Genomic DNA, 26,627 nt, shown 5'->3' with positions numbered 1-26,627 from the left:
TGACTGTCACATTCAATTACAACATATACTATGGGTCCTGTTAATGATGGCTTTCTCCCTCCACAGGGGATATCTTGTGTCTGCTACCTAACATCATGTAACTTGTTTTACTTGAAACTGATTAGATCATGAGAAGCAGACGATTGCTCTCTAGTGAGCACTACTGTATAAATCCCATTTTCTATGATAAATATTTCATATATAAACATTTCATACAGGCACCGGATTTGTAAAAATTGATTTCCATTGTTAACTTGGATCACTTCACTACTGCAGGCTGTGAATTAAGGAAAAGCCTGACTTATTTGTATGGTGTTCAGCAGGAAAGCCCTGGATCCAAGTCAGAACACTGATACCAAATCACACAAAGATTAAATAAGATCCATAATGGGATGCAAAAAGTTCAGATTTCTCAAAACTCTCCCCAGTAAATATCCCTCAAATCGCTGTGAGCAAATAGTGCTGAAGAATGCCATTCCCATTATGAAATTCGATGAAGATTTATTTTCCAAGTGAGGGTCTGTTGCACCTGTTTGTAAATCCCACCATTCCTTTTAGACCATCTTAATTGTTGTCTTTTTCCTTGCATGTGTTAGCTCCATACAGTCGTAACTACCACACTTCTTCTAAAAATCCTCAATTTTTTGGCGCTTCAGTGGACAATCTTTCAGTTCCCTATCTTCAGCCCTCAGTTGGTCAACACTATATGCTTGACTATGCCTAAAAAAATATGAAATTGGAGAAATAATACATCTGGTACTGAAAGTGACGACTTGGGACTCTTTCTTTTGTTCCTGCCAAAGGGAATGTGCTACAATCAAAAAAAAGGCAGCTTCAGAGTAATGATCTTAAGAGTGACTGATAAATCAGTATTGTATTACCCTTTTTTTCTCCACTAGAAGCTGTGCAGACTGTGCTGAATAATAAAATATCAATTTATGTCTGTTAATACTTTGTTAGAAACTTTGTAAGAATGTGGCTTTAGTATTAGCTGATTTAGGGTCAGAGTAAAGTAACAAATTGAAATGTATGTAATCTACAGTAAAATAAATTATTTCTTTATTTATAGATATGGCTTTTAAATTCTGACACATTGCTGGTAGAGTCTTTAGGAAGTTTGTCCTCCCACAGCATTTTTACACCATTTGGAGATATCCTCATGCCTAGCTCTGGACCAGTGGGAACCTGGAATGCTGTCAAAGTCCTTTACCAGCCATGCATTAAATGCAGGAATAAGGAGTAAGTACAACCTTTTTTGAACTCAGATTCTGGTATTTATTTGCTTTGCATTAGTATTTCTTTCATGTTCTTTGGACAGTCTTGTTAATCTCAGATATAAACCTCTTTGAATTTGTATATTTCTTAAAATATTTTTTAAGCAAAATGCCAGGAGAGTAGTATTTGGTTGCTGTTACAGCCACAGAGAATCTGGTTGTTAGATTTTTTGCACTGTAATATTAAAATATAGACCAAGGAGCTTTGTTGTTTCTAAAGGCACATGTAGGTAACTTAGGTATTAGTGTTTAAATTTAATTTGCTTTCAGCTCATTGATGATGTTATTTCAAAAAGAAGCAAGGCCCTGGGAAAAGGGAAAAGAGAAGAGGTGAGGAAGGTTTGAAGTACAGTGTCATAAAAATGTTTTTCTTGGATATATCTGAGTGTACTGGAGCCCTCATAAAGGAAACATTTGATTTCAGCAAGCTTTGAGTTCAACATTATGAAAAATATACATTGCCTAACATGTTAAAGCCCCCATCAGTTGGAGAGCAACGGTAAGAGAATGTTGATTAAACAGTGGCTCCAATGTTTGCAGGTGATGGAGGGTGAGTATGATTTAAGCATAATTTACTGCTATTTTTTTGTGCAGTGATAGAAAAGAAAGCATCGGTTTGTGTAAATCACACTTAAATAGTGGTTTGTTGTTGTTGTTTTTTCTTTAAACTTTGGAAACTAGGTGAAAGATTTAAATATGTATGGATGAAGACATTCACTCCAGACTCAGTCAATACACAAATAATTTATAGCCCAAGACCTCATAAAAGTACAACAGAAATGTTTTCTCACACAGACAAGCAAACGTGTGTATGAATTTAATATTTTTGCAGGAGAAACATTCACTATACAAGTGTGTGTGATTCATTAGAGTGTGTTTATCCTGGGTGTTGCCAAGTGTATTCTTTTTATATTTTAAGCAGATGCAGTGTTGAATAGCTGAAATGAACTCTGACAAATGGAGAGATGCAAAATTTTAGTATTTACAGGAAAGGTCATTCTACTTTATTAATGCTATTCATGTCAGAGAAAAGAAATATCTTTATTGATGTAATAGCTTCAGAATGTGGCTTTGGAAAACCTTCATGATGTAAATGTTATTTAGTGATCCAAAATACATCCTTAAGTATTATCATTTAAACTGCTTATTCTGACAATGGGAGATATTTTGCAAGAACCTGTCTAAAATGAAAGATATTTCACTTGCTACTCTTAAGTCTTACGGAAGTGTAGCTTATGGTTTTGTTTTCCCAGTTTCATTTCTTTATCACTGAAAAAACTTAATTACCTTAACACACGTTCAACTACTCTGACATATTATTGAGATAAAAGTCATCTACTTAGTCATTTTCCTAGCATTAGAAATGCTTTTCTTGAATGGAGTTCTCAGCTACAGTATTTTACTGTGAGATTTTATTCAGTTCTTTCTATTTCCACAGACAGACTTGTTAGAAATCACTTTTTTTCCAGACATTACTTTGTATTTGTCTTTGGGATTTTGCAGTGAGTATACGGAAGAACTGAGGTTTTAATTCTCCTCTGACAGTAATTGGCATTTTCTCTATCCAGTTCCTGGACAAGTGAAATAACGGAAGAGAAAGAAAGGAGGATTCTTTTTAAGCTTCAGAAACCAAACTGTTGGTTTAGTATTGTTTTTCCATTTTTATATTTCTAGGAAAGGGCAGTGAAAAAGACACTAGCACTCCAATCTGTTTCCACAAACTCATTTACCAGTTGGCCTCAAGTACCACCCATATCTGTGCAATCAGACTGAAGTCCTTCTATATTGAACAGGAATGTAAACACAGCAGAAGCAAAAACATCACAACCAGTATGACTTATTTAATGTGATGTGTTTCCGTGTAGAACTCAAATATTATTTCCAGAATTCTGAACAAAGTGTCTGATTTATTGAATAGTGCAAGTTCCAAAAGTTTCAGATGCCCACATTCTGATAATAATTGTAACACCTCGCTTGCATCTGCACATACACCTGCCTTTGAAATAATGGAAAGGTTTCAGAGCCCATGGCCTGCTTCCCGTGAGAGGGGAATAAGCAAGGACACCTCCAGTGTGGAAAGGAATCAGCAGGAGGTCTGCATGTGACCTTGACCCTAGCAGACCCCAATAGCTGCAAGGGATAAGTGTGTTTTATGGTGGAGGGCCTCTTCAGTTGCTGTGACTCCCTGGGTACACTTGGGTTCTGTCCAGTTCTGTCAGGACCAGAATCTGATCCATGTGATGGAGGGGGAAGCACCTTTCTTACTTGTGGACGCTGCAGAGTTTGTGCTGGTTAGCTGGGCCATAGGTTAAAACAGATTAAGGTAAACTAGAAGTAAAAGTATTGTTTGTAGTATCTAAATATAATAATGTAATCACATATTTGTAAAACATGGGTGAAAAAAAGAAACTAAATCTGTACTTATCTACTTACACAAGCAGAAATCTACTTATTGTGAGATAAATACATGGTTCCATTGTAGCAGTTGAGGTCTTGGGCTTTGTGAAATTATCCCTTGGCAAACTCTGCTGCTAAAGAGAGTTGACTGGGATTGCCACATAATTCACATTCAGGCACCCTTTTCTGGGGATGCACTTGAATATTTCTCTTGAGGGGAATGTAGTCGCTTTTGAACGTGGTCTTCAATTTCAAGACTTCTGGGATGTTAGAAGAAATTTATTGTCTCAGTCCAAAACTCATTCCTCCTTTATTCAGAGCTCAGTTTTGCGATTCTTTGTAATCAACTTAATGCTTATTTCTCTTCCTCAGATACAGAAGTATTTGTCCCCCTTAAACTAGGAATTATGTCCTGTGAACAGCACTGCTTCAGTGAGCAACAGAGCTCTCTTTCCTCCAGTAAATCACTGGCATACCTATCACTGTACCTTACATTCAGCATTGCTCTAAACATTAACAATGCAAAGGAAACAAACATTTGAGTAGGATAAATGTCCATGGTTCATTACTGGCTGCTGTGTGGTTATTACCCACATGGAGTGATGGCTGTTTAGGGGTGGTTTCTCTTTGTTAGAGAAGCTTTCTCTAACAAAACTGTGGTCTGAGTTAGGCTGAATGTTGCTCTGAAGGCGATTACCCCTCCTGTGGCATCAACAACACACTGATTTAATGTTCAATTTGTTGATCTGTGTTGACCATCAGATCCTTTTCAGGTTGATTGCAGTCTAATAAGCAGCCTTCCTCTTTATTTTTGTGCAGTGTCCTTTATTAAATTATATCCTAATTTTGTTCAGAATCTTTTTCTTTCTTGGTCATGGCCATTTTTGTTCCCAACTTGTGGCCTGTTGATGGCCCTTCCCAACTCCATGTTGTCTGTGGAAGGAAGAAGCATCTCTCTTGTTCCAGTCTCTGGGAGAGCGACTGATATATGGGATAGGAACAAACTGTGAACATGTCATGTGGAGCCTCTCTCCATATACCTTTATTTTGGCAAGGAATTCTTAACAGTTGTGCTCTGGGTATTCTCTGTGTATTAGACTGCATTGCTTAAGGACATTTCAGTAACTGAAGTTAAAATAGGGTTAAGTATATCCAGACATGCTATTTATAGTGTAGTTCTTGGCATTTCTCCTTGCTGAGCTGAATTCCTCTGATCTTCCTGAATGTGTTATAGTGATTTGTATCTTACTCCTTCAGCAGTGAAACAGGGCTAGAAACACTTAGGTGTGTGTTATGTGTGATAACACAAGTTTTGGGTAGGTCTGTCTGCAGTTAGGCTTTCAGCCCTTGGGGGAGCTTTATGACAATTCTTCTACAGCAAATTAGTTGAAACTGCATGAAAAATGTGTCTTTTAAATGTGTTTGAGTCCCATTAGAGAAGGATGCCTCATGCATTTTTTGCTCCATCCTTTATGGATCATGTGCATGTGATTATGTTGGTTCCCTCCACTTTTCTCTCAGCAAGGCTTCTTTTCTCCACCTACAAATCTGCTGTGCAGACAGAAGAGGTCTTCCCTTCAAGTAACAGGTTCTTGGCAAATAACACCTTATGCAAACAACCTTGGCTGCTGGGAGTGATAATAGTAAATACTCCTGAAGTGAGAGTGTTGTAAAAATGTATGAAGAAAAAATTGAAAATATGGTTACATGGAAATTTGACCATAATTTGATCTCAGAAAATATATGTGAAGGTACAGTTGGGGGAAAATAGCACTTTTCTCTTTAGAGTGCTAGGCAAAGCTTTGTCAAAAGGTCGTTGATAGCTTTTTGTATCTCCTATGCATCTAGAGTCTCTCTGAATGGTTTACAGCTTTTGCAGAAACCTTTTTCAGTGTAAAAAATTGCTGCTTATAATTTGGGAGTTGAAAAATTACTTCCAGAAATTGTTCATTTTATTAGCTTTAGAGGGACCAGAATAAGCTGGAAAATTGAGTTTGTGGCTGAAAACCTGGAGGGTTTGAGTCCTAGTGCTTTTATTACAGTATATGTATAGTTGGCTGTTTATGAAGCTGTTATTGATGTATTCCAGAATGTTGTTTATTTCTCCCAAGAATGGCTTTCATTCTGTATATGAATCTAGAGTAATTCACCTCTCATAAAAATATCAAACTATGTCCTATTTCTCTGATTTTTTGAATGTCTGAAATTTTCCTAGTGTTTCAGTGACTCTTGCCTGTAGAAAACACATGGGACCACACAGATCAGTAATTCATTGAATGAGGAGTGACCAATGTTTCTCTGGTTTGTGCTCTCTGTAAGCTGGTTTCTCTGTCTGGAATGATTAAAATTGTGGGTGTTATTGTAAATGGAACATGAAGGATCTGGTTTGTTTCAGTTTTTTTTTCTGTTCCCTTCTTGAATTATTTCATGGTATTGAGCTAAGAGAACTGACACCACGGGTGGGATGAGTTGCCTTAAAAGAGATGACTGAACAGTCCAGCAAAAATGTTTAAAAGATGCAGTCTGATGTCAATCAGGGTTTTTGGGACAGGAAGAAAAAAAATACTTTTCAGAGTTTGATATACATGTGGAAGCTCTAAGCCTTATGAAATATGAATGCTTAGGCAGCAGACTGCTCTTCAGTACTTGTAGCATCCCTTCCCACCTCTAGGAAAAGGTGTATGCAACTTTTAAGTATAAATTTCAGGACAAATATCCTGACTTTTTTGTTTCTTGAAACTACACCTGCCATATGCAGCAGCCTTTTATGGTAGTTACTTAGGAACTTAGTTCTTCCTCCTAAACACAGGTCTGATATAGCTTTCCAGCTCTTTGGAGCTGTTGTATTTTTGGTATTTCCTATTTTAAGTGGTCTTAGAAGTACTAATTGAAGTAGAGAAAAATGTTGGAATAAGATTTTTGTCTACTGAATAAGTTCTCATATTTTTGCTCAAAAATTTTGCTCATTTTATCATTCCAGCTGAGCTTTTTGCTTAGATTGCCTTTTTTTGTTCATCTTTTGAAATTTAGCATTGAAGGCAGAGGAGGAAGGATTCTGATTGGTTTTTAAAAGGGATTTGCAATCCCAAATCACTTATCCATTTGTTGATAATCTGACTGATAGCCTGCCTTTTTTCTTGTGTATTGTGAAGGATGCTGTTGTATCATTTTGCAGGGTACTGCTTTTGTTCTCTGCATTAGAGCTGTTAAATGCTATCTACATAGTAATTGGCAATGAAAAAATATGAAATTGATTGTAATGGCTATTGCTTAACTACTTCTTACAGTTTAATTTTTTAAAGAAAAAATAGACAAGTATGCCATTAAGATCTCTGATCACATTAAATGAGCTTTTGAGTCAGGATCTGTGATTCTGTAATATGGTATGACAAAAAATATATTTCAGGCTTATACCTTTTTTTCCATATTCTTCATATTTACCTGTGAAACACTGCAATTCAAGTAAGCACAGTTTTGATAGTTTTCATGTGTCTTTGGTTCATCTTGCTGTAGTTCTGCTCTTTGAGGAATCTTAGGATTGGTAATAAGAGAAATGTCAAGTTGGGTGGCAAAAATTTGTAAATTAAAAGCAGCAAGGCTATCTGAAACTAATTTAAAATGTATAGTCAGAAGCAACTGCAGTGCCAGGTAGTTAATAACACTTATAGGATGATAGAAATGTAAGAAATGCCATGCTGAGTCAGAGCAGTTTAGCATGTAATTCTGCATTGTCACCCCAACATCCAGAAATATTCTTCAGAATAGTGTGTGAGCTCTACAGTGCTCAGCTCTGTAGTTGTATTAAGGATGTCAGAGGATACAGTGTTGTCTATTTCCTTTACTGTCTGTTCATTCATCTTTTGATCATCTGTTTGAATAAATTCTTTTTGGCCTTCTGGTGCTGTCTGCCTCCACAATCAAGTGACAAGTTCCAGAAGTTCACTGCTGATGTGTAGTACCCTTTTAACCTCCCATGAACTGATGTCCTGCTAGATTTCATATGTGGATTAGTGAACCACAGTTCAGAATTCGCACCGGCTAAATGGACATGGGGATCCTAAACTACAGCATGCGGTGTTCTTGCAGATTACAGTTAGGGCTTAGATTTAGTGACCAGTTTGCTGAAAGGAAATCAATGTCACATCTACTCAAGTCTTACTATGTGTATGTGCATCTCTATTATATTCGTTTTGCTTTCCTTGTAGCACTGCTTCTTTTAAAGCCAGGTAGCCTAAATATGATAGTGATGATCCATTGAGGGTAATTTTATAATAGTACATCAAACATAGCAGATTTCCACTTGGATGCTTGCAGTTTGTTTCTCATAGACTTATAAAGACTGTTGGGTTCACTTGGGAACTGTAAGTACTCAACTCCTGTAATGCCTTTAAAATGACAGGATCTATTTGAGCAGGCAGGAATCAAATAATGAGCCAAGAGTGAAAAAGCAAATCTTATAAAAGCCTATTGGACAGATGGCTGACATGAACTACTTAAACCTGAAAACTTGATTTATTTATTGAATTTTAGGATCTTGGCCTGTTTTAAATTAATTAGCATTTGTTGTTTCTATTGTTGTTTCTATTTCTCTGTGACAGGCTGTGTAAACTAACAATACTTAACGATTTAAGCTGCCAATTTTACTTGTAATATTTTTAAATTGTTAAAGCTAAAGCAAAATGGGAGTGTATGACCTGAGACCAAAGAAGAAAGGCTTATTTGTGAAATTGGTCAGGATATTTCCATTTTTGTGTGTGCAGCAACAATAGGATATTGCTGCTGATTGCCTATTTTGAGTGCTGTAGCATCAAAACAGAACAAGCAATTCTTATGCTGGCTCCTCTGAGTAGTGGCCTTAAGCTATAAATTAAATTATTTGTATAATTAATAAGTATAATAAATGATAACTATAACAGAATCACAGAGTGGGTAAGGTTGGAAGGCACCTCTATGGGGCCATCTGGTCCAACCTCCCTGCTCAAGCACGGTCATCCTAGAACATATGGCACAGAATTGAATCCAGATGGTTCTTGAATATCTCCAGTGAGGGAGACTCCACAACCTATATTTAGGTGGAACTTCCTGTGCATCAGTTTCTGCCCATTGCTTCTTGTCCTGTTGCTTGGCACCACTGAGAAGCCTGGCTTCAACCTCTGACACTCTCCCTTTAGACACTGATAGATATTGACGAGGTCCCCTCTCAGTTGTCTCTTCTCCAGACAGAACAGGCCCAGCTCTCTCTGCCTTTCCTCACGAGAGGGATGCTTCAGTCATCTCATCAACTTTGTTGTCCTCCACTGGATCCGCTCCCAGAGCTCCATGTCTCTCTTGTGCTGAGAAGCCCAGAATTGGACTCCAGATGTGACCTCACCAAAATTGAGTAGAGGGCAGGATCACCTCCCTTGACCTGTTGGCAATGCTCTTCCTAATGCACCCCAGGATACCATCGGCCTTCTTGGCCACAGTGACACTGCTGGCTCATGGACAGCCTGTTATCTTCTAGGACCCCCAGGTCCGTCTCTGCCTTTCCAGCAGGTCAGTCCCCAGCCTGTAGTAGAGCCTGGGGTTACTCTTCCCCAGGTACAGGACCCTGTGCTTGCCGCCTTTGTTGAATTTCAGAAGGTTCCTCTCTCCAGCCTATTGAGGTCCATCTGAAGGGCTGCACAGCCCCCTGGGGTATCAGCCACTCCTCCAGCTTTGTGTCCTCAGTGAACTTGCTGAGGAGGCCTCTGCCCCTCCATACAAGTAATGGAGGAGTAAGTTAAACAATACTGGGCCCACTACTGAACCTTGGGGGACACCACTAGTGACAGGCCTCCAGCCAGACCCTGTGCCACTGATCACGACCCTCTGGGATGTGTCCTTCAGTCAGTTCTCAATCCACCTCACCGTATGTGGGCATGAATGATTGAGGAAGAGGTGGAGGAGGTCTGATTGGAAAGATGGGAAGGGTTGTTCTGGGGAATAAAATTGCTGCAGAATTATAGAGCTTCAGCCAAGTAATTGCCAAAAGACAGGACTATTAGATCTACGCAGAAGTGAGATGTTGGATTGACCATGCCTATTTTCCCTCTGTGTATGGCTATGAGAGTAGCAGCCCAATACCTGTTCTTGCAGGGAGGTGAGTATTTTAGCTTTAAACATCTAGTTTAAAGACTCACCTGCCAAAAGACTTTCAAATTCACCTTCAACATACCTCTTTTGCTCTCTGGAAGCAGTTTGGAGTGACATCTGTAGGACCCCAAAAACTTGCTTGACAAGACTTAAAAGGTTTTTTATATACTCTGACTTAGATGCACGGGAAGAATACTGACAAGATATTCTCAAGAGGCCAAGACAATAAAAAAACTTTACTGGCAACTTTGGAAAATCAGAGAACTTTGACAAAAGTTTAGAGCAGCATTCTATCAACATAAAAGCAACTTCTCAAAGTATTAACTTGGCAAACTCCAATCCCATCTAATTTTAAGTTACTCAAAACTATGAGAAGAGGGAATTAGTAGAAGAACAAGAAGGGCAGAAAATATTCAGAAAAAACAAGTATAGCTACCACTCCTGGTTCCAGTGGTGTTCAGCTGATAGAAATTCCAAGAAGAGGTAGGGTCAAGATGTGCTCAATGCATGTCCTGGCTTAAATACCCTTCAGCCACAGTGGGACTTCTGGTCATCTGGCCACTCTGGGGCTGGAATGGAGCTCCAGAGGTGAGTGTGGAGCATTGCCTCTGATGTGTCGGGTTGGCAGCCACTGCAGGGCTGCGATACAGGCCTGGGGGTGTGTGGGGTGTGCCGGGCAGGGCATCGCCTCACCAAAGGCAAGGCCTGACCTCTCCCTTCCCACACACACACACACGCGCCTGAAATGTTTTGAGCCAGCAATTCTTCCAGTCTCATAACATCTTTGCATAGAGAGCCACACTGGTACCATAGTCTTGATTGGACTGTTATTCAACAATTTGTTAATTATCAAGTGTAGTTTTATTTCTTTACCTATGATGTATTCTCCTTCCTCTGAAGTCCATTCTAATTAACTTTATGTACAAAAGATTTATAGCTGTCTTGTTTTCAGGTGTTGCCTCTCCACTTTGAACAAAGTCATCTACTCAAAGACTTCTCATTGAGCTGGTGTCTGTGACACAGTTTTTCCATGCCTTACTTCCTTTCATCAAAAATCTGTTTTAGTCTATCTGTAATATCAACTCCTGCATCAGCATTGACTTGATTTAAATGTAAATTTAAATTTTCTGTTCCTTTGTTCTTCTGCTCTTGCTCATGTCCAGAACTCGGCTGCCAGGCTGCATGCCTCCCTTATCCTGTATCTTGTACTTCTAAGCTGACACTAGCTTTCCCTTTTTCTTGACCCATAAAATTTTAAGAAAGCTTATAAAATGAAAGAGCCAAAACAATCTGCGTTCGGGAATCTGACCATGCCAAGGTGTATGTGCATGGTGCAGCCCCCACAGTGCTCTCACGAGGTTGATGTGTGGCCTTGTGTGATTCTTCCTCCTGTGCTTTGTGTCTGCAGCAGGACAGAGGTACTCTGGACAGCCCTGCCAAAGTGCTGCCAAGGGCTCCATCGGCATCAGCCTGGATTAAACAGGCACTGTTAAATTTCTGCTGTTGCAGAAAGGGGAAAGCTTCACAATAGTTGAAAAGGAAAACCTGGGAAATAGCTCTGAGGAGAGGAGGTGTTAAAACCAGGGACAGTTTGGGGAAGGGTGGAGGAGTTATTTGTGGGAGAGTATTTCCCTGTGCAGAGGAAATCTGACAGACGTGAGGACGTATACTGGCAGAGGACATGGAAAAGGGGCTAGTGGAAAGTTGAGTCTTTTCAGATTGACAGTCGGTCTGCTGTGAGTTTCCAAAGTGAGCTGTGGGATGTGGTAAAATATGTAAAAAAATCTATACCAGCTTAGGATTTTGAGTTAACTTGAAGTTTATTTTTAGGCGATGAAGCTGTGCTCTTGACTCCTGGTTTTATTTATTTAGGATTTAATTGCTTGTTAAATTTGACTTGTAGCCACAGCTGATACTTTAATGTCAATTTTGTGTTAGTACCTGCATAGAGTGAGCTTCTTTACAATCTTTGCAAGAGGTACAATTTTTTGTGAAGAGGGAAAATGATGATAAAAATAAACTACTAAAATTGTGGTTTAAGTGTGAAAGAGAAAATATGACATATGTGAAATTCTGACTTCAATCATTAGGCTTTTGTTTGGCAATTAGATTGAATGAATAGAAAGAATAAATTTTGCTGTCAGCAGATTCAGAATCAACCACTTCTATGATTTGTGGTGTTCCTTGCTTGCTTCGGGTAATAGCATCTTGAAATACTGCATTTCCTTCTCTTCTGAAGTCAGTACATCAGGAAGAAACTTCAAAGCATCAAGCTGAGAGATTTTTGTGAACAGTGATTACAGCATTTTTTTTGTACAGCAGGATAACTTCTCCCTTTGGATTCAGACATAATGTTCTGGAGTGCCTGGTATTTGTGAATATTTCTATATGGAATATCAACAGTGCTGTGGAAGAGATTTAATTTTACCCAAAGGTTTAAAAATCAGAGGCCAGAAAACATTTTAATCTTTATATTGTTCTGAAAATCCATTTCAACTTCAGAAATGGCCCCCTGCTTGGTATAATAGGACTTAAAAAGGGAATTAAAGTTTATGGAGCATGTATAAATCTTCATGTGGCGCAGCTGGTAGGAATAACCTCCATAAGAACACCCAGGGAAGTGCTTTATACTGTGGATAGGGAACTTAGGGCTCTATGTAAAGGGTAACAGCAGTGCCATCTCATCATACAGACCACTGGTTCATTCAACTTTGATTTAATTTGATTTCTTTTTCTTAAATAATTTTTCTCTGCCACTTGCCTGGTTTGTTATGCTGACAAAACAAGTGTTACTATTTGTGGCTATTCTACAGCCCTGAATGCACACCTGTTTCAATACTGTTTTAGGGCAGGGTATCAAAGACACCATCCCCTGGTACCAGTGACAGTGTTGAGGCTGCTGGCTGGTGTGACAGTGGCAGTGAGTAGCTCATATTAGGGCTATATTTTCTACATAGTGCTTAATTCTCTTGGTTTGTGGTTAGATAGAGCCTTTCCTGGGGTCTATGGTGTGACCATTAGTAACAAGGCAAGGGGATACCACATTGCTAACTGAGTTTGCTGCTGCCTCTCTGCCACTCTCCCTGCATGGCCTAGATGGGAAAATTAGATTGTCTTGCTGAAGCCAACCCTGCTTTTCAACCATGGTCTTAGGTGAGGTTACTGCACCAGCTGTTTGCCTTGCTTTTGCAGCACAGAAATCTGAGCCACTTGACAGTCAAGTCCTCAACTGCTGCAGTTTAGAGCATATGGTTGAAGCTAAATTGTTGCTGGTTTTGGATTGCTTAAAGACACTGCACAGTGAACCATGGCAGTTTAGGAAATGAGTGATGAGCAGTTCAGATGTCCAGGCAGTGTCAACAGCTGAGACCAGTAGCTTCATCTCATCCATCAGGTCACTGAGTACCAATGCTGAGTGATGTGAATACCTCCCAGTGTGCTCATGGTGCACAGAAATAGCAGGTTACGCCAGCTTTACAGGATTTAAGCATTGGCTCTGAAGGTCTTCTTTTTTCACCTGTAACTACTAATTTAAAAAAAATTCTTAATAAACCTATGCTGATTTATCATAATTGCATCTGTAAATCCATTTCTAATGACTAGATGCATGAATTTCAACAGTCCCTTCCCTAAGGCCACATTAGTCAGTATAAACTCAGACTGATACGTAGAACAATTATTTTTTTCCAAACTCATAAAGAAGTGTAAAAAATTTATGATGTTGCTTTAACAAGGCCCACTGAGATTTGGGATCATATATCTAAACCCGTATTGAAGACAAAAACTTTCCTATGTTTAGCCATGCAGAGCAAAGCTGCTCTTCAGACAGCACTTTAAAAATGAAGAGAATTTGATAAACATAGAATTGAAATAATAGAGAAAGGTATGAGGGATCTTCCCTCTGAATTAGTTTACTGCAAAGCCACAGTTACTATTAACAAATACAAAATGTAAATTAGAGTGGTAGCAGCTCTTGAATTTTAAGGCCATTTCACTATACTAGGAACCAGCAGTGGAAAACTTTAGCATTGTTAGAAGAAAACTACTTGCAACACTGAAGAAAAAGCAGACAATGAAGGATACACCTCATTCCCTAGCAGGAGGATTAATTCTCCTGTACAATTAATCTGATTTCTTAGTCTCACTCTTCAGCACCCAAATCTCTGTTCTTTCTCTAAGAGGTAATTTTTACAATACATTTTGCCACTGTTGCAACCTCAGTTTAGTATCCCTCTACTTCCTTCTGCTGGGAAACTCTAAAAGGAGAATTAGGTGGAAAGTATTTCATGAGATACTATATGTTCAACTCCCTCTTGTTTTCTTTGAGTAATTAGGAAATTAAACTGTTTCCACAGGCTTGGAAAAGAAAAATCTGATGTAACATTAGACCATTTAATTAAATTATAAAAATTGAACCTAATATTTTTAGGAAGGATACTTTACAGGAGGCCACAGTGCAGTTGGCAGAAAGTTTTAAGTTCCACACTTTCAAAGCACCAGAGTTGCTTTAGACATTTTCACTCCTTTTGTAAATCTGAGCAATCTGTGTATCCAGAAACTTAAATGCATTCTTTGTCTCTCTCAAGAAACTAGGCGTTCTCCTTTTGTAAGGGTTATAGATTGATAAATATGTACGCCATTTCATTCAGCCTTTCTTTTGGGTAAATTTCTGCCATTTTAATTTTCAGTGTTTGCTGTTTTGAATTAAGCTTTGCTTCTGATTTCCTTTTGCCAAATCTGTAAGACTGCTCTTCTGCCTGCATTCCAGAGTTAGCAAGTGATTTCCATTCTGTAGATCATTCAGTGGCACAACCGGAGTGTCGGACATGATGATGTTATAATGTCCTGAAACTGAGTTAATTGCTTCTGTGCAGATAGATCCTGTTGTGCATGGTATTCTGTCCTCAGCCTGAAATTACTACACACCACAACAAAAGTTTGTAACACTGCATACTTGCCATGATTCCTTAAGGGTGTAAGTTTTTCTGGTAAAGGTAAATTTTATGTTGTCAGTGTCAGAAGCCTTATCTGGAATAGTGACTAGAAAAATATGCTGCTTCTTCCTTGCAATGGTCTCCATTCATCAAGCCCTTCTCATAACTAGCTCTGACAAGCTGTTTAGTGAGGTCACTCAGAAAGTATTTAGATTCATTGGCAGTCCATACAGGGCAGTCTACAGGTAACTGAGCTGCACAGTCCCAGAAAACCTTGAAGAAAAAATGCAAGCCTGAATGTGGTTGGGCCTGGTATTACCGTTTTTACAGGCAGCGACACTGAGTATTGTATGACAGAATGCAGACACATAGGTATTCTAGATTAATGATTAAGCTACAGATGCTGATATTTAAGCAGCATCTGCATGTATTTTTACACTGTGTAGATCCAACAGGAATATGTAATGTCTCCTATGCCCCAGATAATGATGTTTTGTTTCAATAAATGATGGGAACATTGTCTTGGAACATCATTGTATTCACCTTGCTTAGTATAGAATGATTTAGTCTGGGTACAAAGTTCTTCTTTTAAGGATGCAGAGTTAGTAAAATAATCTTTAAATCTGAGGAAACACCAAACCATTATTGTCTATCTCTTGAATTGTTTTGCTGTTGTGGGGTCTTTTTTTGCTTTTTCTTCAGCATCTGTGAGGTTTGAGATTTTGTTAATTATGAGTATTGTAGTTGGGCACACATGACAGAGTTGCTGCTACTCTGTAGATACTTCAGTCAGAGTTACCAATTTGGAAATCATCTGGTAGCTGTTTTAGGCAAGCAAACCAGGTATTTTTGGACTGACTTCAGTAATGTCTCAGTGAATGAAGGAGGACTTCAAACAAATGAAACTGGAAAACAAGTCAATCACAGATGAAACTAGGAGCTGAAATAACTCAATTCTTGACATTGCATTTGTGATGCTTAGAATTATTATAAGAGATCAAGAATAGAAAGTACATTTTTTTAAAATTTTGGACATTGTATACTAATTTCTTTTGAAATAAATATACTAATAAAATTCCTTGCTAAGGTACTGCAGCTTGGTTCACTGCCTCTATTTTCATTATGAGAACTGCTATTTCTCTTTGAAAGCTAAATTTTCTTTACAGTCTCCAGCTTTAGATTTTTTTTATCCCCTTGCTCTTAGAATAATTTGGTCATCTGAGAATTGATTGGCTGAACTGAAGTGAATTAAATACCATTTCAAATTACATAGGTCTTCTCTTTCTTAAGCATCTGACCCTCAGTGGGTTTGGGCATACTGCTCATGATGTTTCTGGAACCTTTTGTACTGAACCAGTTCAAGAATTTAGTTTTTATATTTGATCTGCCTTGCCACTCTTTAGAATGATAGTTTTGGATTTTTTGATTGCCTCTTTATCAACCTTTCACATTTTATATGGTGAAAAATAATTCTCAGGTACTGAACATAGCATTTGTGCATAGGAAAACTTTCTGTGAAGTGAAGGGCCCTTGTATTTGTGATAGGATACCTGACACCACGTTTTTTATGTTCACCAATATAACACCTCATTTTGATGATTTTTAAATGAAGATTATAGATCCATGGAGAGATGTAAAGGCACTTTCAGGAGAGTAGTGTTACTGATAACATCTGGACATTCAAAAGTTTAGACATGCCAATCTTTATTGGAAAAGATATTTGTGTCTTCCTCCTGGGTCTCCTATTTTATGATTGGAGTTTCCAACCTTGGGAGGGGGAGGAGGAAGGAAAGAGTCTGTAAAATCATTCCTGTGTGAGAGTTTTGTGGCAGTGTAGCCCAGGAGACAGCAGAGATGTCTTGAGTTTTCTCTGGTCCTTCTACCTAGTGTCATGATGCCTGGAAGGGCTGAGAGACAGCTTGTTGTCTCAGCCTTCAGGTGGGAAGCTCAGCTGCACACAGGACACGCTGGCTAATGTGCAGACAGTGAGAAGGTGCTCTGCATTTATGACCCATCACTAGCATCCCTTGATAAGATTCTGTAGGTTCTTGAGGTTGGTTTGTGGAAAAAATACACTGAGGCAAATATGTTTTATTTCTCTGGGAAAATGAAGTGTTTGTGACGGTACTTGGACTTGGTGGTGCTAGGTTAAAAGTTGCTCTGTATGATCTTAGAGGTCTTTTCCAATCTAAATGGTTCTGTGTTTTTGTATTTTCTGTCTATCTTGCCAGTTACCTCCACCCTTCTTCTCCTGCCCTGATTTTTAGGCACATTTGCTTTATTTGGACAGTTTTGGAGATAAACCTTCTGAATTATACTTTCCCCACAAAGCCTGTAAAGCTAGAGGAATACATTGTCAATGCTCTTGATGACAAAGACTACAGGTTGACAGCAACAGCTGCAAGAAGAGTCTGCTGAGGAAGGCAGCCGGTCCAGCAGACATCACTAGTCCCATGAGCAGGCTTCCTTAAAATTGAATCAGTCTTTTAAGGGTGAGCTGTCTGGAATTACTTTGCATTTACTAGGGTAACCATATTGATGTCAGCAGCTGTCAGAAGGAGCTTTTACACAGTACTTTGTTTTTCTACAGCTCTGCTATGCACTTCCACCTTCCAGGAAATGAGCATTATTAGAAGAGGCATACACCCATTTGCTAGGGCAAGTGGCCTTTATATACCCTTATATACATATCCAAAGTGTTGAAAGGTTAAAAAAAGAGATGTAACTTGAGAATTCAAGTACTTGGTTCATACATGCTGGGAAGAGAGGCTTTTTACTTTGGTGGTGTTGCTGCTCACATTTGATATTCCCTGCAAGTAAGGTGGCACCAGTCAGGCTGTTAGCATAGGTCAGTAGCACACTGCTATGTCCTCTGCATCCATCCCAAGCACAGTAGTCTACAGTTACTGTCATACATTAGGGAAATTATGAGCCATCTGTTCTAATTTCGAGCAAGATGTATCCAGGAAGGAATCAAGAGGTGCTTAAGGTGAAGAAAAGTATTTTAAGAAGCATTCAAAGCTATGCCTTCATTCTGAGCTGTATAGGCATATTCAAGAAACCTGCATTCTAGAGTCATAGTACCACTGTTGCTACTGCCATCCTCCACTATAGTCAATTATCAGCAGTGATCTGGCTACAGCAGTCTGATCTTTATTGTTTTCAGAAAAGTTACTTTAATTCTTTCCACCTGGGATGCAGTAAGACATGAAAAGAAATGCAGCTTAAAGCCTTAGCACAACCATGAAAGTGAAGAAGGTTATTCTAAAGCATTGGCTGTGCAATTTTTATGAGAGTAATTTGCTTCTTTTAGTGGGACCACATTGCTTTGCTGCTGAGAAGTCAGCAATTACACTGTACTTTGGAGCTGCACCAGCAATTCTGCATAGTGTGGATGTTGAAGAGCAGTCACGGCAGACTTTAGGCAGTGCTCAGCAAGAGCTAAACTCCTGTGCTTTTCTTGGTTTTGTAGGAAAACTAAATTAATGTGGATTCTACTCTTGCACCCAGGTAGGCAAGAATTATGTAGGAATTTTTAAAAAGTAGTTTAAAAAATATATATTGTGACAGAATTCACTGTCTGACATGTTTTCTTACTATTATGTGTAGATATGTGTGACATCACAGGCCCAGCAGGAGCTGTTTTCTCCATGAGCTTGTATCCCTCAGCCAGATGCTCTAAAACAGAACTTCACTGTCACTGATGAAAATTTGCAGCAGTTTTCTGCTTTTACAGGTTTAGCTTTTGCAGTAAACTGTTGATCTTGTAGGTGAATGAAGAAAGAATGTCTCTCTCCATAGACAATTGTTGCTATGTGTTGGCTCTGTGGATAGATCTGCTGCTGCCATATCTTTATGGACTGGGGTTTTGCTGGTACAACATACTCTGGGACATACCCAGCAGGTTTGGGATTTTATATCCAAGGTCAGTTCCCACAAAATTAAAATCACTTTTTCTCTTCATTCTTTGATGATCCTTCTTCTGCTTACCTGGTGCTGAAGCTAAATAGAGATGACAATGTCTTAGTTGTACTCACGGACCATCTGTGCATGGTTTGAGAACTGTCGTGAATTTTAAATTTAGTACATTTGCAAGTGTTTGTGGTCCCACGTATCTAGGTGTCCCATTGGACATAAGTCTGCTTTAGACATTGCTGCTTGATTTAGGTTTCCATACATTTGTTTTAGATCTTATGAATCTTCAACTTAGAGGTTTCAGAATAGATGAACACCTGCTAATCCTTCTGTGATGTTTAAGCTTTATTTCAGTGATTCTTGCAGCTGAAATTCTGTTTTGTCTTCAACAGAGACTGTACAGTTGGTGCTGTTTTTGCAATGGAATGAAAATATTTTATGGGTGATAAGAGTTTGCAACTTAAAATTAATGCTTTTGAAATTACATAGCAGCCAGATGGAGGAGGGAAGGCAATGTAGAAAAGCAGTTGGTGAACACCCAAAAATCTTTAGTCTGGAGAAGTATGTTGGGCATTACTTTGAAATTACATACTCCAAGACAAAGTTACTCCTGAACAGGATTAAAATGTCAAGATTTCTTGCTATGCAAAAAGTTGCAGTATGTTGAGATAGCTTTCTGTGCTTCAGAGGAATAATCTACCTGTAAACAACCTTGTTCGTCTGTGTCGGCGCAGTATACTAACAGAGTTGTTTGGTTTTCTGCTTTTGCTCTTTAGCCTTTGAGAAAAAAAAGAATTGAATTCTGTGGACTGTTCAGAGACTTTATTGTGCAAATAGCATTTCTTAATAACTATACCAAAACCAATGTAGTTACATTTAAGTTAATATAGGGCAGTTGAGTCTACCAAAAATGTTCGTTGGAGTGAAGCAGAAGGAAAATAATTTGGGCTTTGCTTTACATTTTGAAATACGCAGCTTTTACTTCTCTTTCTGACTTCCCTTAAATAGCTTACAATGATCAAAGCATGTCAAGAAATTGTAAAATAATTTCAAATGCATTAATAAAATTAATGTCATTGGTATTCATATGTAGTTGTTTAATGCAAACAAAATTATTTAATCCACTGGCTTTTAATGTACCTTTTGGCATGAGTTATTTAATCTATGCTATTTATTGGAGTAAGAAATGAGAAAACTGCATGTGGAGTATGGATTTTAAATCATAAAAGCATTCATCAGAGCAAATAACATAATGTTAATTAAAAGGCGCTTTGAAATATTACAAGATCAGTTGATACCTCTTATGTCAGCCCTTCTGAAAAATATTGTGGCACTGGTACTCTGGTGAGGTTAAATATGAATTTTCATTATAAGGCTTTCTTATTAGTATTAAATAACTTGCCCTTTTCAAATGGTGACACTTTGAAAGTTCAAGAAGGACTTACATTTTGCAGGATAGGGTATTTTAAACCCACTGAATTGTTTTTGCAGTGGATTTCTATGTAACTTCTTTTTGACTAGACTTCAGAATTGCATATTTTTTCCAATCAAAGTATTCATTACTCAGAAAAAAAGATAGAAGACTATTAATAATGAGCATGTCCTTGTATATACAACTATTATATTAATATATAGAAATATGTATAATTGTATATTAATATGATTGTTGTATATATAACTAATATAATTATATATGCTACTTTAAAATATATGTACTATATGCTATATATTTGGTGCACTTTATTGTAAGGATTATATGTTAGTAATTTTATAATGAGAATGCTTTGCAAGCAGTAGTATTTAAGACCATGTGAAAATACAGAAATTCAGTTAAATGTGATCTTGTCTCTGTAGTGATACAATGAAAAAGAAAATGTTTAAAACTTTTGAGATGGAGCTTCTGTGTTGACCACTGTAGTCTATTGCAAAAAATACAAGAAGTCAGGCTCTCTGCCTTCTTACTTCCCTTCTCTTGCTCATTTCCTTGCAAGGACACCAGTGTGTTAAATTCTGTTCTTCGATTTTTTGTCTCTTACGAGAGATTTAATACCTATTGGTTTGGGATACCATGCAACTAATAAAGATCCCAGGGAAAATTTGCTCAAAACCCACACTTGACACTCCCAGCTGCTCAGGATGAATAATGAATGGTAGAACATGACCACAGATGTTTGTTTCAGGAGGGAAGCAGTGGTTCTGCAGAGCAAGTTTTTTTCCAAAGGAACGTACTCTAGACTGTGAAAGTACCACACTTCTTAGTCGTCCATATTATTTAAATTTTGGTAAGAGTTTAGTAGCTAATGAGCAGGCATTGATTTTTATGTCATTTTTAGATCACTGCAAGGATAATTAAAAGTATAAATAACTTAGCCTCCCGGTACATTAAGTATATAGACACATCATCAACCATAATTAAGAATTGTTTTTAGATTAAATCATTTTTACAAATAGTTATTTAATTTAGCAGCTTTGTCCTTTGGTTCAGTAAAGTCATCTGTCTTTTCTCTCAGAGCTGTACTTGTGGAAAGGGCAGCTTTAACAACATTCAGTGAACTCTGAGATTTAGGGTTGAGCTTCTGTCAGCTTTTATATTGGATTCTTCGGCACAGGCTTGCTTCATCAAAGCACTGAAGCTGCAGTTAACATCTCCTTCAAGAGTTTCACAGCTTTTGGAGCCGTCAATGCAGAGCGCATTTACCCAGATCGTAACTAATAAAATCTAGTGTCACGGTTTGAGACAAATTCGGAGGAACGTCCAAAATGAACGTCCTCTGATAGGAGACGGGTTACAGCCACCCCTTCCCCACCAGGTTCAGAAAGAATTTTCCTCAGAGGAAAGTGAAAAGTTAAAAAAAAGTTATTTATTTAACAAGCAGAGTGCATGCAGGCATGGGGGAAAAAAAAAAAAAAGAGAATAATGCTAAATAATAAAACATCTCACTGTGGAGAGAAGCTGGCAAAATTCAAAGGCCTTGTGGGTGTGGCTCTCTCCTCTCCAGAGCTGGGGTTCGGTGTGGGCCCCCTCTGGGCCAATGGTGTAAGGCCTCCCAATGATGTTCTGGTGTTGCTGAACAGTCCAGAAGAGAAGAAAAAGAAGAAGCCAAAGTGCCGAGGGAAAAAAAAACTTTCTTGCCTCAGCTCACAGGCTAGCTGAAAAACAAAGGAGTTGAACTCTCCATCTCTCTCCTGAGGAAGGAGCTGAGAGCTGGGAAAAGCAGGAAGGTGCTTTCCTCCGCTCTGTAGCAGCCAGGAACGCAGGGGAGTGTGTATCTGTGTCCTTGAACACAAAACCGCTTGGGGTTTTTTTTCTCCTTTTCTCTCGGACCCAGTTTAAAGACACAGAAAGGCACGGGATTCATGTCTGGCATAGGGCAGACGATAGGGAATACAGTATCATACAGTCACCTCAAGACATCTAGTTAATACATTGCCTCAGCAACACTGAGCAGAGCACTGAGTAAGAGCTTTTTAATTTTCCAGTTTTGACCTGTGTAGACTACCCTTGGTTAACGTATTTGTAGAAGTAGCCTGCTAAATTAGAGGTGATGATGGGGATGTGCTGGAAAGGAAAAAAGGGCTTATCTGTTCCTCTTCAAATGCAGACTTACTTTTTCTGTTGCTGAGACAGCTCAGTTGCATTTAAAAGTGAATCTCATTCATGATGAAGGGTGATTACTAATTAATGTTTTTAGCACTGATGGAAGAGGCTTCTTTTGAAATAAATGCAATCTAGTCAGAAGTCTGGTCCAGTTTTTCAAAATCTTGTGAGAAACTTTGTCAGTTTCTCTCAGGTTTGAAATACAAAGTTTTCTTTTGCTTCACTGATGTGCCGTGTGTGTTGTGTTTTTCTGTGAAGATTTAGGATGTTGTGAGTGGGTTTCATAACTTGATGGATGACTGTGTTAGTTTACTAGTTCGTATATCAAGAAATTATGAAATAAATGTATTTCATTATTTTGGTGTCTTAAACCTTGCTTTTAAGGACACGGTTTTGAAATGTTACTCTAACTTATACAGACAATTCATTGAGATCAATGTCATAGTAAACAGTGGAGAAATACCATTCTCTGATCCATGGTGATTCAAATGTAAAACATTATCTAAAAACATTGTGATCAATTATTTCTGCTAGAGAAGTAACTGTCTTATCTATAATCTTATCTGAGTAGTTGTTTTCAAGTTTTGCTCCTCTCTGCTTTCAGAATAAATTGGTTGAATTTCATAGAGCATTCGGTGATTTCTTTTTATTTTTTAAAGAAATCAAAATTTTCCCAGCTTTCCCATTATCATCAACTAAACAGCTTTGAAAATACGACTTCATTTTTTAAAACATTTTATACATATGACTATGGGAACTTTACTTTCCTAGCTGTATTTCTTTTACTGGTTATGGGAATGTGACAGTCATATCATGTTCTAAATTTCTCCTTCAAATGACCAGTTCCTTAGGGAAAGCATTGAAAAGGACAAGGGGGAAGATAATCTCAGCTTGTCATCTTTATTTCTTACTTGTTTTGAATGCTCTGTGCTGACAGTTTAGCTCATAGCACATGGTTGTTCCGCATCAGCATCTAGCACAGTAGCCAAGTATCACCCCCTTGAGTTTTACTTCTTCACTCTCTGTACTACTTCAGTTCAGTTCTGAAATGTGTGCCATAAATATATTAGAGTTTTATTAGCATTCACCATATGTGGTTCTGTCCCTCTCAAAATGAAAGTTCTTTGAAGGTTCTAATTATATCTTTTAATTTTACGTCTGTTCATTGTGTTTTCATGGGTGAGACTAATAGATACCTCTTAGATTGAAGGAGTTCTGAGTTTGAGGTTTCACTTTCATTTGCAGAGACTGCATCTGAAGTTTGATTAACAGTGGGGAAACCTCTGACTTGTTCTTACTGGGGATCAATTCCATTATCACCAGTCCTTCTTCCTGCCTCAAAATTTAAGATTTTTTTTTTCCAGTTGTCCTGAACTCCACAACATAGAGTGCACTTGTGTAAAAGCACCAAGTCTCTCAGTTTGTCTCACTCATTAGGGACTATTGTGGGCTCTGACTAACGTGTTTACTTTGCTTATAGTAGTTGTTTTTGCTAGATAGAAATGTCATATGATGGAGTTTATGCTCATGTTCTCCCAGGTAAACACCACTTGATTAGCTGGTATATATGTTGCTGTGTTCCATCAGCAGCTTTTCCCTGTGGAGTTACTAATGTGCATTTTTTCTCTGTACTCAGACAGTGATTTTCAGGAAAACATAAAACTTGCCCAAACCTAATTTATTTGAGATCTTGCTTAAGAAAATTTGGTTGAAATAAGCTAAGCGGATTAATACAAGTTCTGGGGAGGAGTGGGATGAAGAAAAGAGAGAGAAAATGGAAAGAATGGAGTGACAGACAAAATGCTTAGAATTATTTGTGTTTTCCTGTTAGTGAGATCACTGACAGACAAAACTGGATGATGATGGTGATTCACAGAGGTGGATTTAACATCCTGTGAAAAAAATCACTCTGGCATGTCCTTTTCTTGACTCAGAGCATGCTCTGAGCTTGAGCCATTTTCCTGAGTATTTTTCTACCTTTCACTCTTTTAAAGCCTGGTTTCTAAAACTGACTCATGTCTCCCTCAAACACTGGCAAGGTCAATAGGTAGTGGTGAGATTTTACGTGTCACAAAATTGGTCCAAAGTAGATGCAGTCTTGTCCCCCACAATGAGTTAGAGAATCTATGCAGAATTTATGAATTTTGTTTGATACTGAGGGTCATATTTTTTTGTGTCAGACTGTGAAGTCCAGAATCTTAAGGCTTCTTTGCAGTGTAGAAAAGTTGAATATTTGCTGAAGGAAGAACAGCATTATTGCTCTTGTTGATCTCATTTTCCTCAAGCTAATGTCTTATCTTCCCCTTATTCCTTTCAGCCAGCATACCAAGCTGTGCTGTGATCTCTGGGAATTGTGCTGGGAACTGGTGGGCTGAGTTGTCCTCTGTGGATGGTCACGCTCCTGAGGAACATTATCAGCTAATCTACCTCTTCCAGTAAACAGAAAGCAGTCTCCTCTCCTGTACTGGAAGTGAGACAACTCCCCTTATACAGAAAGACTGCGAAACTAAGGTGAAAAGCAGTGGATTCTTTGTGGTTTGTTTTGCTTTTGTTTTAGGCATAGATGCTTTTCTCTTTCCTCCACAATAAAGATTATGGAAAAATGTTTCTAAAAGCAATAGGGATAAAGAAGAACAAAGAGAAATGATCTAATAAAGCAGTGACTTCCCACAACCATTTGTGTTAAATGCTGTGAAAGGGCAAGTCACAAAAACTAATTCCTAGCACGTGTTCCTGGAGCAGTAAGTGCTGGGATACACAGGTTTTGTTTGTAATAAGGCAATACACTGGAATAATTTCAGGAAATACTAATAACTGAGCAATTAGTAAACAAGATTTGCAATGTGATTAGGCTAAATGTCTTTATGCAAGCATTCTTTCCCTCAAATAAACCAACAGCCACAAAAGGAAAATCCCTAGTTCAGTGCCAGGGCTGTACTAGTTGGGCTTTAAAATGAGGACGCATCTCCAAAAAACCCTTATATCAAAACACAAGAATAGAATCAGGGTAATGATGTAAGTTGTGATGTTTTGAATATTGCTTGGGGTTCTGAAAAGATTTTCTGCAGAGAGGGTGTTGACCTGTGGAAACACCTTCCTTGGATCCAGAACCTTAGCATACCACCTCCAGTCTCCAAATTCTCTAGCTGTGTTTGAAGGTGCCTGCACAGTGCTTTGTTTAGACTTGCTGAGACTCTCTGAAAAAGAGAGCCCCTGTTTTCCTAGCTTCACCTACATTTGTCTGCATCACCAGATTGTAGAAAATGTAGAAAAAAGAATGAGTAGGGAGCATATTAAGGTAAGTTTCTAATTGTGTGGGGAAATGAAATTACCAAGTGATAAGGAAATGTAAAACTCCATTCTGGATTACAGTTAACAAGACTCCTTGGTTACTGGTTACTTAGTGCTCATCAAGTGGCTTTAAGTGTTCCTTCTGGAACATTTATAGAATCATAGACTCATACAATGGTTTGGGTTGGAAGGGACCGTGAAGATCATCTAGTTCCAACCCTGCTGTGGGGAGGGGGGATACCTTCCACTAGACCAGGCTGCTCAGAGCCCCATCCAGCCTGGAACTCTGAACCAGTCAGGGCTGCCTTTTCTGGGCTTGGCCACTTATTCTTATAAAAGAATTTTGTTTCCATTCAATGTAGACATAGTATTTGTGACTTAACTGGAGGCTTGTACCTTCCAATAATGAAAATACTTCACAGTCTCTTCTAAACATCTCACCTTCCTGTTCTAGTGGTCAGTTGGGGGTTTTTGTAATAGATTTAACAACTTTTCCAGATCCATGTGGCACAGTATAAGTGTCCAGTGGGATACTACATATTACAAAGGCAGTTAATGTGTGGGAGGTTTTGTCCTCTGCCCTTTGGTATAGTCTCAGACATGTTGGAAATCTTAAGTGATGCACTGCCATTAGAAGAGCCAGAGGCTGCCTTTCTTTACCATGTAATGCTTCCTTTGTCAAGATGACTCACTCTGGTGAGGTCTGAGAAAAGACATGGTGTATTTGGTAATCTAGATGTGATATGATTGTCTTTTAATGTGGGGAAAAAGAAAAGAATGAGAGAAAGCGCTCTTTTTTTTTAGGGAGGTGAAAGCCGCTCTGACGTTCTGTGCATTATAGATCTTGCTTCTATGTATCAAAACAGAGTTGGATTCTTATATACCCACAGATAAATTAGGAAGGAGGAAAAATGTAAATATTAGGAAAGACAAAAGCAAAGAGTTGAAATTCAAGTGCCCAATTTCAGACAAATGGAGGTAAGAAGGTGAAAGTACACCCACTCTTTGAAGAAAGATGTGTAAATTATGCTAAGTGAGACATCTTCTAGAAGAACTAAGAAGGTGCTACGTACAAAAAGTATATATGCAAGTCTATGTGTAAGA

General features: G+C 38.4%; 1 protein-coding gene across 4 annotated transcripts in view; it reads left to right on the top strand.

Annotated features, from left to right (window-relative positions):
* Window positions 1-26,627, top strand: part of UBE3D (ubiquitin protein ligase E3D) — a 99,384-nt gene that overhangs the window by 19,567 nt on the left and 53,190 nt on the right. For 3 of the 4 annotated variants that reach the window (XM_048297673.1, XM_048297676.1, XM_048297674.1), the window contains exon 8: window positions 1,070-1,239. In XM_048297673.1, coding sequence (XP_048153630.1) covers window positions 1,070-1,239 — 170 coding nt within the window. Of the gene's footprint in view, window positions 1-1,069; window positions 1,240-24,549; window positions 24,744-26,627 lie in introns of all 4 variants that reach the window. The other variant, XR_007202367.1, reaches the window with a different exon arrangement.

This window comes from Corvus hawaiiensis, chromosome 3, assembly GCF_020740725.1.
Source record: "Corvus hawaiiensis isolate bCorHaw1 chromosome 3, bCorHaw1.pri.cur, whole genome shotgun sequence".
NCBI lineage: Eukaryota > Metazoa > Chordata > Aves > Passeriformes > Corvidae > Corvus > Corvus hawaiiensis.
Note: the sequence above shows the minus strand (reverse complement) of the source record. Positions and strands in the feature narration are given on the sequence as shown.